Source organism: Convolutriloba macropyga, chromosome 8 (genome assembly GCF_964194025.1).
Source record: "Convolutriloba macropyga chromosome 8, txConMacr16.3, whole genome shotgun sequence".
NCBI lineage: Eukaryota > Metazoa > Xenacoelomorpha > Acoela > Convolutidae > Convolutriloba > Convolutriloba macropyga.
In genome coordinates, this window is record NC_134475.1 from 9,702,621 (window position 1) to 9,715,373 (window position 12,753).

The following is a 12,753-nucleotide window of genomic DNA, read 5'->3' on the forward strand; positions in this document are numbered from 1 at the left end:
CTCAGAAGAACTGGACGCATTTCAAGCAGTTCGTTATCCCAGCCGTGGTTTCCCCTATAATACGACATTTTGTCCTTCAAGCTCGAATGTTCGTTAACGATTCCTAAATTGTCTGGACTTCGAACATCGTTGCCAGAAAAGTGCCAGCGATTTGGAATTTCTTTTCTCGAGTACCGTTGAATTTCTGTATATTGTTTTTTAACTTTTTCAAAGTTAATTTGTAATTCTGCTAATTTTCCAACTTTTGCGTACACTAAAACTAACGGGTCGTCAAAAATGGCGCTATCTGTTAAATTTGGGTCAAAAATGGGCGATTTTTTGTTTAATTCTTCTAAATCTAAGAGCAAATTTTGGTCAATAGAAGCCATGCCGTGATCGGCGGTTTTTATCAAATTATCATTAGGCGACATATGTCGTAGTAAATAGTCAATACCTAAATCAATATCTATTAGTTTTTGAATCACAAATTCATCGTCTGCGCCGTAATTGTGGCCTGTGATGTCTGGTTGACCAGAATAAACTACTGCAAATTTGGCAGGATATTTTTCGGAATTGAATAAGATATTTGAATGAAAATAATGGCACTTTGTAGATGCCAGTTTTGTAAGTGTAGCTTGCTTTGATTTCAACTGATTTTTGGTAGTTTTTCAAGCTCCTTTTTATGCTGCTAGCCACGTGGATTTACATGTCAAATTCAACTGTTGAGTGGATAATAATGTCGACAGAATGTGAACAATTTTCCATAACGTCACTTTTTCAGTGTAAATTTGATGTCATGGGAAATTTGTTAACCATGTAGAAGTTTTGTCGAATATTCTATATCAATATTAGGTTGATTCGCAATCCAATAGCAAAGAATCTGATGCAATACTGTGAAGTCGTAGTATTGTTTTGCTGGTGGTTGAAGTAGTTCGAGTTTGAGTTTCACTTCATGTATGACAATTGTGTACTAATAAAAGTTGCTAAATATAAACGTTGAACAAAGTGAACAAATCTCTATGGCTTCGATAGAATGTAGCGTTAAATTTTGCTTGTCATGCTATTCTAGCTTTACGGCTTGAAATGGCCTTGAAGCGCTATTCAATTTGGTAATTTAGTTATTAAGCTCAGCCGCCACAGCGACAAATGTACTGGTTGGGAAAAAGAAGAAAATATCCAATTTCACTCCAAACACAAGTCCTAATTTTTATATAATTTTTACATTGTAATGGCGCGTGCTCTCTATGATGACAAAGGTACTGGGTGGGCAAAAAAAAGAAATCCAATTTTTGCTAAAAGACTTCAACCTTTATCAAATAAATATTTTGCCAATTATCGCTTTTGCGTCTTCAGCTTTCGTCCAATGCATTAAGATGGCATTTTGTGGATGAAAATCTGGTAACAAATTTTTATCAAAGTTGTCCAAAAATTCAATGAGGGGACTTTTAGATATACAATTTTCCGAATAAACACTCAGGAATTAATGCTATCACGTTATCATTATTTGGATCGTTTCTGTTTGTGCTCCTTCACACGGCACGTTATTTACCCCCCGTTACAGAGCACATGTGATTACAAAATAAATCGTTATGTAAAAAGGGGGTGCGTGTGTGATGCAAATAATATGCATCCAATTAGCGATGGGCACAAGCGGAAAAAAATCTTTTTTTTTGAAAATATTTCTAGTGTTGCTTGCATTTCTATTTCGACATTTTCTATTTTAAAAAATCAATTATTTTTTATTAGAAATTTTTGAAATATCTTAGTAGGTGCAAATTATTTGCGCCATCACCCCCCAAACGCTCGTCACTTTTTTGTGTTTATTTTTTTGTATTTAATGACGCGTGCTCTCTATGGCGGCAAAGGTACTGTGTGGTAAAAAAGAAACGATCCAATTTTTGTTGAAAAATTTCATGAAATAATAATTACATTGTCATTTTTCTCGCATTATAGGACTTCCTTTCTCGAAAAGACCCCATTATTCCTTTAAAATTTTTTAGGGCAGCTTGAATTCCTTTTTCTACAGTTTCTATATTAAAAAAAAACAATTTATCTTTATGAGCAATTTTTGGAATAGATTAGTAGCTGCAAGTTGTTTGCGCCCCCCCCCCCCAACCCAAAATGTGCGTCCCATTTTTTTTAATATAAATTTTTTCTAGGCCAGATCTTTCTCCCGTAGGCAACCGGTTTTACCTATTTTCAACCATTTTTCCACTCTCATCTCTGATGTTTTTACGCCATTTCAACAAAAATTTCCTCTGTAACCCAAGCCTGGGAAGTGTGATTACTTGTTGTTTCAGTCCCTTTCCTCAATGAAATAATTATGTGAGGCTGAGCTCTCATTTAGCCTTAACTCAAACATGCTGCTTTCAATCTGTGTTGCAATGATTTTCATTCAAGAAAACAAAGTTTGGACGCAATTAAAATATTTGTAGTCACCAAAAAGATTGTAGTCACCACAGTGAAGATAATGACGTAAAGAATAGTTTCAGAAGTGAGTTGCGGACCGTCATGTGTTAATAAACGGCAGGTTGAAATACATATCCTGTTTTTTTGCAATTACACAACTAAAACAAGAAATTTTTAAACTAAATTCTTGTAAGTTATTTATCTCGACTTTTCTTCAAACATAAGTTTCGTATTCTTTTTTGGTAAAAACACAATTCACGAACTATTTCAGCGAACACAATAGAGGAGAAAATGCTGATCAGAAGTAAAAATGATTAATCATGCGAACTCCCAAAAAATAATAGTTGTTTGTGTTTTGCTTTTAGCAACCTCGCGTTAATAGATAATAGATAGCATAAAAGATAACAAAATAGAATATTAGATAACAAAAAAAACTAACATAAAAAAACTAATTTTAATCTACTTTTCCAGCTCTTGTGCTTTTACTAATAATGAAATCGACTGATTTTACTACGATGAAACCGCCGATTAAGATCAATGCTGTTAGTTTTGCCGCTAGTTTCAGTTTTTCGTCACCCGACCAAATGTGCCTCTCTATATGCTGAAAATCAGAAGTCGGAAATGGTTCCACTCTTTCAAAACTTCCATTAATATCTTTTGAGCTGTAATTTAGCCCAATGAGGTCGGCAAGCAAAGGGTAAATGTCAACCATTTCCACAAACCCATCGTATTGAAACCCTTTTTTGAAACTAGCTCCATAACTCAGAAAAAATGGACGCATTTCAAGCAATTCGTTATCCCAGCCGTGGTTTCCCCTATAATACGACATTTTGTCCTTCAAGCTCGAATGTCCGTTAACGATTCCTAAAATGTCTCGACTTCGAACATCGTTGCCAGAAAAGTGCCAGCGTTTTGGAATTTCTTTTCTCGAGTACCGTTGAATTTCTGTATATTGTTTTTTTAACTTTTTCAAAGTTAATTTGTATTTCTGCTAATTTTCCACTTTTTGCGTACACTAAAATTAACGGGTCGTCAAAAATGGCGCTATCTGTTAAATTTGGGTCAAAAATGGGCGATTTTTTGTTTAATTCGTCTAAACCTAAGAGCAAATTTTCGTCAATAGAAGCCATGCCGTGGTCGGCGGTTATTATCAAATTATCATTAGGCGACATTTTTCGTAGTAAATAGTCAATACCGAAATCGATATCTATTATTTTTTGAATCACAAATTCATCGTCCGCGCCGTATTTGTGGCCTGTGTTGTCTGTTTGATCCAATTTTTGCTAAAAGACTTCAAGAAAAAAATTTTTGCCAATTCTCGCTTTTGCGTTTTCAGCTTTCGTCCGATGCATTAAGATGGCATTTTGCGGATGAAAATCTGGTAACAAATTATTATCAAAATTGTCCTAAAACTCAATGAGGGGATTTTTAGATATACAATTTTCCGAATAAACACTCAGGAATTATTGCTATCACGTTATCATTATTTGGATCGTTTCTGTTTGTGCTCCTTCACGGGGCACATTATGTACCCCCCTTACAGAGCACATGTGATTACAAAATAAATCGTTATGTAAAAATGGGGGTGCGTCTGGGATGCAAATAATATGCATCCAATTAGCGATGGGCACAAACGGAAAAAATCTTATTATTTCTTGAAAGCATTTCTAGTGTCGCTTGCATTTCTATTTCGACATTTTCTATTTTAAAAAATCAATTATTTTTTATTAGAAATTTTTGAAATATCTTAGTAGGTGCAAATTATTTGCGCCCTCACCCCCCAAACGCTCGTCATATTTTTCGTGTTTATTTGTGTGTATTTAATGACACGTGCTCTCTATGGCGGCGAAGGTACTGGGTGGGAAAAAGGAAAAGATCCAATTTTTTTTTAAATTTCATGAAATAATAATTATATTGCCATTTTTCTCGCCTTATAGGACTTCCTTTCTCGAAAAGACCCCATTATTCCTTTAAAATTTTTTAGGGCAGCTTGAATTCATTTTTCTACAGTTTCTATTTTAAAAAAACAATTTATCTTTATGAGAAATTTTTGGAATAGATTAGTAGCTGCAAGTTTTTGCGCCCCCCACCCCAAAACGTCCGTCCCATTTTTTTAATATAAATTGTTTCTAGGGCCAGATCTTTCTCCCGTAGGCAACCGATTTAACCTATTTTCAACCATTTTTCTACTCTATTCTCTGATGTTTTTTACGCCATTTCAACAAAAATTTCCTCTGTAACCCAAACGTGGGAAGTATGATTACTTGTTGTTTCATTCCCTTTCCTCAATGAAATAATTATGTGAGTTTGAGCTCTCATTTAGCCTTAACGTTAGATCAAACATGCTGCTTTCAATCTGTGTTGCAATGAATTTCATTCAAGAAGAAAAAATTTTGGACGCAATTAAAATATTTGTAGTCACCAAAAAGATTGTAGTCACCACAGTGAAGATAATGACGTAGAGAATAGTTTCAAAAGTGAGTTGCGAACCATCATGTGTTAATAAATGGCAGGTTGAAATACATATCCTGTTTTTTTGCAATTACACAAATAAAACATGAAATCATTAAATTAAATTCTTGACAGTTATATATCTCAACTTTTCTTCAAACATAAGTTTTGTTTTCTTTTTCGGTAAAAACACAATTCACGAGCTATTTCAGCAACACAATAGAGGAGAAAAAGCTGATCAGAAGTAAAAATGATTAATCATACTAACTCCCAAATAATAATAATAGCTGTTTGTGTTTTGCTTTTGGCAACCTCGTGTTAATAAATAATAGATAACATAAAACTAACAAAATAAAATATTAGATAACAAAAAAACTAACATAAAAAATCTAATTTTAATCTACTTTTCTAGCTGTTGTGCTTTTACTAAAAATGAAATCGACTAATTTTACAAAGATAAAACCACCCATTAAGATTAATGCTGTTAGTTTTGCCGCTAGTTTCAGTTTTTCATCACCCGACCAAACGTGCCTCTCTATATGCTGAAAATCAGAAGGCAGAAATGGTTCCACTCTTTCAAAACTTCCATTAATATCTTTTGAGCTGTAATTTAGCCCGATGAGGTCGGCAAGCAAAAGGTAAATGTCAACCATTTGATCAAACCCATCGTATTGGAACCCTTTTTTGAATCTAGCACCGAACCCAGAAAAAAAACTGGACGCATTTCAAGCAATTCGTTATCCCAGCCGTGGTTTCCCCTATAATACGACATTTTGTCCTTCAAGCTCGAATGTTCGTTAACGATTCCTAAAATGTCTCGACTTCGAACATCGTTGCCAGAAAAATGCCAGCGTTTTGGAATTTATTTTCTCGAGTACCCTTGAATATCTGTATATTGTTTTTTCAACTTTTTCAAAGTTAACTTGTAATTCTGCTAATTTTCCAGTTTTTGCGTACACTAAAATTAACGGGTCGTCAAAAATGGCGCTATCTGTTAAATTTGGGTCAAAAATGGGCGATTTTTTGTTTAATTCTTCTAAATCTAAGAGCAAATTTTCGTCAATAGAAGCCATGCCGTGATCGGCGGTTATTATCAAATTATCTTTAATAGTCAATACCGAAGTCGATATCTATTATTTTTTGAATCACAAATTCATCGTCCGCGCCGTAGTTGTGGCCTGTGTTGTCTGTTTGACCTAATTTTTGCTAAAAGACTTCAAGAAAAAAATTTTTGCCAATTCTCGTTTTTGCGTTTTCAGCTTTCGTCCGATGCATTAAGATGGCATTTTGTGGATGAAAATCTGGTAACAAATTATTATCAAAATTGTCCAAATATTCAATGAGGGGATTTTTAGATATACCATTTTCCGAATAAACACTCAGGAATTATTGCTATCGCGTTATCATTATTTGGATCGTTTCTGTTTGTGCTCCTTCACGGGGCACGTTATGTACCCCCCGTTACAGAGCACATGTGATTACAAAATAAATCGTTATTTAAAAATGGGGGTGCGTCTGGGATGCAAATAATATGCATCCAATTAGCGATGGGCACAAACGGAAAAAATATTATTATTTCTTGAAAGCATTTCTAGTGTCGCTTGCATTTCTATTTCGACATTTTCTATTTTAAAAAATCAATTATTTTTTATTAGAAATTTTTGAAATATCTTAGTAGGTGCAAATTATTTGCGCCCTCACCCCCCAAACGCTCGTCATATTTTTTTGTGTTTATTTGTGTGTATTTAATGACGCGTGCTCTCTATGGCGGCAAAGGTACTGGGTGGGAAAAAAGAAACGATCCAATTTTTGTTGAAAAATTTCATGAAATAATAATTACATTGTCATTTTTCTCGCATTATAGGACTTCCTTTCTCGAAAAGACCCCATTATTCCTTTAAAATTTTTTAGGGCAGCTTGAATTCCTTTTTCTACAGTTTCTATATTAAAAAAAAAACAATTTATCTTTATGAGAAATTTTTGGAATAGATAAGTAGCTGCAAGTTGTTTGCGCCCCCCCCCCCCACCCCAAAAAGTGCGTTCAATTTTTTTTTAATATAAATTGTTTCTAGGGCCAGATCTTTCTCCCGTAGGCAACCGATTTTCAACCATTTTTCTACTCTAATCTCTGATGTTTTTTACGCCATTTCAACAAAAATTTCCTCTGTAACCCAAACGTGGGAAGTATGATTACTTGTTGTTTCATTCCCTTTCCTCAATGAAATAATTATGTGAGTTTGAGCTCTCATTTAGCCTTAACGTTAGATCAAACATGCTGCTTTCAATCTGTGTTGCAATGATTTTCATTCAAGAAAATAAAATTTTGGACGCAATTAAAATATTTGTAGTCACCAAAAAGATTGTAGTCACCACAGTGAAGATAATGACGTAGAGAATAGTTTCAGAAGTGAGTTGCGAACCGTCATGTGTTAATAAACGGCAGGTTGAAATACATATCCTGTTTTTAGCAATTACACAACTAAAACAAGAAATTATTAAACTAAATTCTTATAAGTTATTTATCTCGACTTTTCTTCAAACATAAGTTTTGTATTCTTATTCGGTAAAAACACAATTCACGAGCTATTTCAGCAAACACAATAGAGGTGAAAATGCTGATCAGAAGTAAAAATTATTATAATCATACAAACTCCCAAAAAATAATAGTTGTTTGTGTTTTGCTTTTTAGCAACCTCGTGTTAATAGCTAATGGATAACATAAAAGATAACAAAAAAAATATTAGATAACAAAAAACTAACATAAAAAAACTAATTTTAATCTACTTTTCTAGCTCTTGTGCTTTTACTAATAATGAAATCGACTAATTTTACAAGGATAAAACCACCGATTAAGATTAATGCTGTTAGTTTTGCCGCTAGTTTCAGTTTTTCATCACCCGACCAAATGTGCCTCTCTAAATGCTGAAAATCAGAAGTCAGAAATGGTTCCACTCTTTCAAAACTTCCATTAATATCTTTTGAGCTGTAATTTAGCCCAATAAGGTCGGCAAGCAACGGGTAAATGTCAACCATTTCAACAAACCCATCGTATTGGAACCCTTTTTTGAATCTAGCACCGTAACCCACAAAAACTGGACGCATTTCAAGCAATTCGTTATCCCAGCCGTGGTTTCCCCTATAATACGATATTTTGTCCTTCAAGCTCGAATGTTCGTTAACAATTCCTAAAATGTCTGGACTTCGAACACCGTTGCCAGAAAAATGCCAGCGTTTTGGAATTTCTTGTCTCGAGTACCATTGAATATCTGTATATTGTTTTTTAACCTCTTCAAAGTTTATTTGTAATTCTGCTAATTTTCCAGTTTTTGCGTACACTAAAATTAACGGGTCATCAAAAATGGCGCTATCTGTTAAATTTGGGTCAAAAATGGGCGATTTTTTGTTTAATTCGTCTAAATCTAAGAGCAAATTTTCGTCAATAGAAGCCATGCCGTGGTCGGCGGTTATTATCAAATTATCATTAGGCGACATTTTTCGTAGTAAATAGTCAATACCGAAATCGATATCAATTAATTTTTGAATCACAAATTCATCGTCCGCGCCGTATTTGTGGCCGGTGTTGTCTGGTTGACCAGAATAAACTATTGCAAATTTGGCAGGATTTTTTTCGGAATTGAAGGCTTCAAAAATTTTATCTATAAGATATTTGAATGAAAATAATGGTGCTTCGTAGATGCCAGTTTTGTAAGTGTAGCTTGCTTTGAACTCTTCGACAGAAGAACCCGGAAAATGGGCTAAAATTGTCGGGATATTCTGCTTTTCGGCCGTTATCCAAATGGGCTCTGTTTGGTTCCAAAAGGCAAAATTTGACACATACATGTCAAAAGTTTTGTTCAATGCTCGATCGTAGAAAGTGTTGGCTACTATTCCGTGAGATTCTGGGTAAAGTCCGGTTACCATGGACCAGTGATTTGGGAAAGTGACGGTAGGGAATACACTTTGAATTCCATGGGTTAGAAATGTGGACTCTTTGAGAAGGTTAGTCAACGTCGGCAAATATTTTGAGTATTTTTCTATATAGTCATACCTGAAAGCGTCAACGGATATTAATATAACATTGGATCCTGATATTTGAGCGATTGAGCAAAATGTAACTAGATTGAACAAAATTGAAGTCATCGATGAAAAAATACACATAAATTACTGCTAAATTTATTTTAAAAAAAGGTATTAATGGCGATTTAAAAAGGTGTTAATGGTAATTCATGTTGTTAGGCTTCCATAAATCGTCGTAGAACATGACAATGAAAGAAAAATGAATTCAATTCGAGAAAAATCAACGACTGAAACGAAGCCGTGATTCTGGAAACGACAAGAACCGGGCAGTTGAAAAAAAAAGATGTTTTTAAGCAAACATATGTTAATAAATATTTTAAGTTTGTTTTATTCAAATGTAAACAAATCATTCTGTATTTTACCATGAAGCTCGCGTGAACAATAAACTACTATTGACGAAAGCTTATGAACAAGGTCCAAAAAATCCAAAACTTCAGCCGTAGTAAAAGTTAATAATTAGTTTTAGTAAATATTTTGTTCACATTTGTTTGATGATGAGTTTCGAAGTTTACGATAGAGCAACGAAAAGAATCATTATTTTGCAAATTATTGATGACCTTAATTGGCAATCATTTAACCTTAGATGGTGTGATTAGTATTTAATGCGGTGTCCGGAATATTAGCCGACGTAGAAATTAGCCGAAAAAGTCAAAAGAAAGAAAATTAGAAGAACAAATTCCATGAACTAATTGCGGTAAGCAAACATAAGTAGGATGCGCAATTATCTAACTCGCTTACACATGAAATTAACGTATTTGGCCATGCATCGCGGACCACGGTCATGCCTCAGCGGCCTATGGGACTTGATATGAATCTATCACAACCGAACAAAATATCACGACCAAACTTGTTAATCTCACAATAACATTTGCGCGTTCTGAAATCTGATTGGTTAATATCTCCTTTTCAGCTAATATTCCATTCGGCTAATTTTCCTTTCGGCTAATATTCACGGCACCATTTAATGCTATAGCGATGTTTCTTTCATCTGTCTATCTTTCTAGGTCTAATTTGCGTTTCTTAGATGTTTAACAAACACAAGACCGCTTATCGTTTCATTTTAAGTTTTATATGAGCCTGAGATATCAGGATATTTACCAAATGCCATTATACCCAATGCTATTATACCCGCAATTTGCCATTTTGAGAACGACTATTTAGCCGACTACTTAATAAAACTGCCAATGGGCCTTGATATGAAACTATCACAATCAAACATTGGATTAATTTCCGGGTCGAGGTTTTTGGGTAAATTTTTGTAAGAAATGCGTTGAATGCGGTGAATTTTTGTAAGAAATGCGGTGATTGCGGTGAAAATAAACATTTCACCGCATTTCACCGCTTTTCACCGCATTTCCTACAAAAATTCACCGCAAAGCTCACCGCATTTCTTACAAAAATTCACCGCATCCACTTTTGTGGCAAATTAATGTAAGAAATGCGGTGAAAGCGGTGAATGCGGTGAAAAAAATAATTCATCACATTTCACCGCATTTCTTACAAAAAATTCACCGCGGAATTCACCGCATTTCTTACAAAAATTCACCGCATATGATTTCCAAAGTTTACTCAATCTGGTTTAAATTCACCAGAAATTTAAAAGATGAAGTGAGAGGAGGGGTGGTGGACTAAGCAGTTAAAGGCATCCAGGAGGTCAGAGGTTCGAACCCGTGTTGGGACGATTCTTTTTTGTAAGAATACTGAGAACGCGGTGAAAATAAATAAGTCACCGCATTCACCGCAAAAAGATGTAAGAAAATTTTTTGTTCACCGCATTTTACCGCATTTCTTTCCAAAATTCATCGCCAAACCTTGACCCGGGTTTGCCCACTTTAGTATGTTGAAACATGCTTGAAACAGCGAGTGCCAATTTGTAATCGGATTATTGAACGAAGAGATCAAAGTGCATTGGGTATAATAGGTTTGGGTATTATGGAATGGTGTAAAATGGATAAACTGTCATGTGACCGAGCCTGAGAAAATGATTGAAATTCGGATCCGACATAGTAACTCAATGATATAAAGTATCCCTACAGCTGTCAATGTCAATCTATTGGAAGTCGCCGAATAAAAAGACCTTCTTAGTCCACAAGGCCGAACATACACATTCTAAAATAATGTCGAAATCTTTGGTTTAAACGTAAAATAGCATCGGTATCTTTGGTGTCGTCGTTTTTGAACGCAACAGAGACTCGCTATGTTCGGTTATAGAAGATTCGGTATGTTCTGTATTTAAACGTAAGAGAAGAGACCAAAAGCTTCTTGGCGGGGAAGATGGAGGACATCTCTGAACAAAGAAGACCCGAGACCTGATTTTGTGAAAGCAGAAGATTTGAATAATGCAATTCTCGAGGTTAATAGCACTTTCAACGTGAGTTTCCATTAACCTGCATGTACAAATACAGAATCACAATCGTTTTCAAATCAATAACAATATTATTAAATGAGTTTGATGGCTTACAGTTGGGTATGTTGACTGCGTCAAGCTCTATAAAGGTTCCTTGGGTTTTTCCCATTATAGCCCCCCCATGAAAATATACCAACCCCCATTATGGTATATTAACCATGATGGGGGGGCTTTGCGTTATCTGACCACTAAGCTGGGGGGGGGGGGGGGCTATAATGGGAAAGACCTGGTTCCTTAAAAATACATAGTGCACAATCTACATAGTGGCGATAGATAATGCGTTTATTTCGAATGCCACCAGCAACTATTTGGCCAATTGAAAAAAGTTTTTTTGGTGAAGACATTGGGAACAAGAGACGAGAAGGTGGGAATTAATTTTAGCAAAAACTCCTTTATGAAAAAATAAGAACTTCAGTTGTGCTAAAAGGTTGATTTAGTAACTTTAGATTTAGTAACATTTGATTTAGTTTTTATCATTTACAAATCATAATTACAAAAAATGCGCGTGGGATTGTAATGCATACTTATACAAAAAGCAGTTTGTTCAAATCCACAGACAGTTTCCATCCACCATTCCAAAGACTGTTGAACAAAATCTGTCCAACACGATAAACGATAGCTTCAAAACCAAATTATCCAAGAATGTTCAAAGCTAGAGAAACGCAGTTACGGTCAACACAAGTTGGCCGTAATGTCGTGTCCTCTTACATCTTAAAGAACGGTTCTTCAAGTTCATTTTAACTACAGTTCCAGTGAATGCTAAAGCATTTAATAGTCTTGTTATTACAGATCTATCAGAATGAACAAATTTATGAAACATGTCGGTCTGAAATCACTGAAATCAAAAGAACAGATTATAAATCGTACACGGTTAGAGAGACCGCTGTTGAGGACCGATGCCCAGGAGAGCCGTAAATGCCGCCTTCTGCTCATTACGTCCAATAATTTCCACTTCACTTCCAGATTTTTTGTAAGGAGTATATATTTGCTAAGTTAAACTCCTCATGTCTACGTTAGAAAAAAAATTTTCCCGCGTGGACCAAAAAACTGACAGGAGAATTTTAAAAATTTTTGAAGATGCCAGTAGAAAGAAAGTATTTAGAATAAAATATCTCACGGATAACAGGTATTGTTATGTGAGGTACCTTCATTGCTACAAACTGTAAGTTGCCTCCTACTAAAGTGCCGGTCTATCTGTAATCTTGCCAAGCGCCAGATGTTGTATTGATTAATACATTTCTTGACTGTGCGCTTTTTTAACCAAAAACTGGCCCTTAATTAAACTAAGCCATTCAAAATTAAGGATAAGAACAAACAATGGCGTTCCCGGACCTTGCTCACAGTGATTTTCGGCACTGTACCATCGACTCTCAATAAAAACCAATACAGAACCAGTCAAATAGAAGTGTAAAAACTTCTGCCAGTCTGCC

At 35.0% G+C, this 12,753-nt stretch overlaps 1 protein-coding gene across 2 annotated transcripts; it reads right to left on the bottom strand.

Moving 5' to 3' along the window:
• Nucleotides 1–7,595: 7,595 nt before the first annotated feature.
• On the bottom strand, nucleotides 7,596–11,897 carry LOC142344436 (ectonucleotide pyrophosphatase/phosphodiesterase family member 5-like). 2 transcript variants are annotated; one of them, XM_075396078.1, is made up of 2 exons: nucleotides 11,848–11,897; nucleotides 7,596–8,887 (listed from the first exon to the last, which is right to left on the bottom strand). In XM_075396078.1, the coding sequence occupies exon 2, from the start codon at nucleotides 8,758–8,760 to the stop codon at nucleotides 7,615–7,617; it is 1,146 nt and encodes a 381-aa protein (XP_075252193.1). In that variant the 5' UTR covers nucleotides 8,761–8,887; nucleotides 11,848–11,897; the 3' UTR covers nucleotides 7,596–7,614. The 2 variants fall into 2 exon arrangements, with proteins under 2 accessions (XP_075252193.1, XP_075252192.1); XM_075396077.1 differs by lacking the exon at nucleotides 11,848–11,897 and adding an exon at nucleotides 10,506–10,653.
• Between the last annotated feature and the right edge of the window lie 856 nt (nucleotides 11,898–12,753).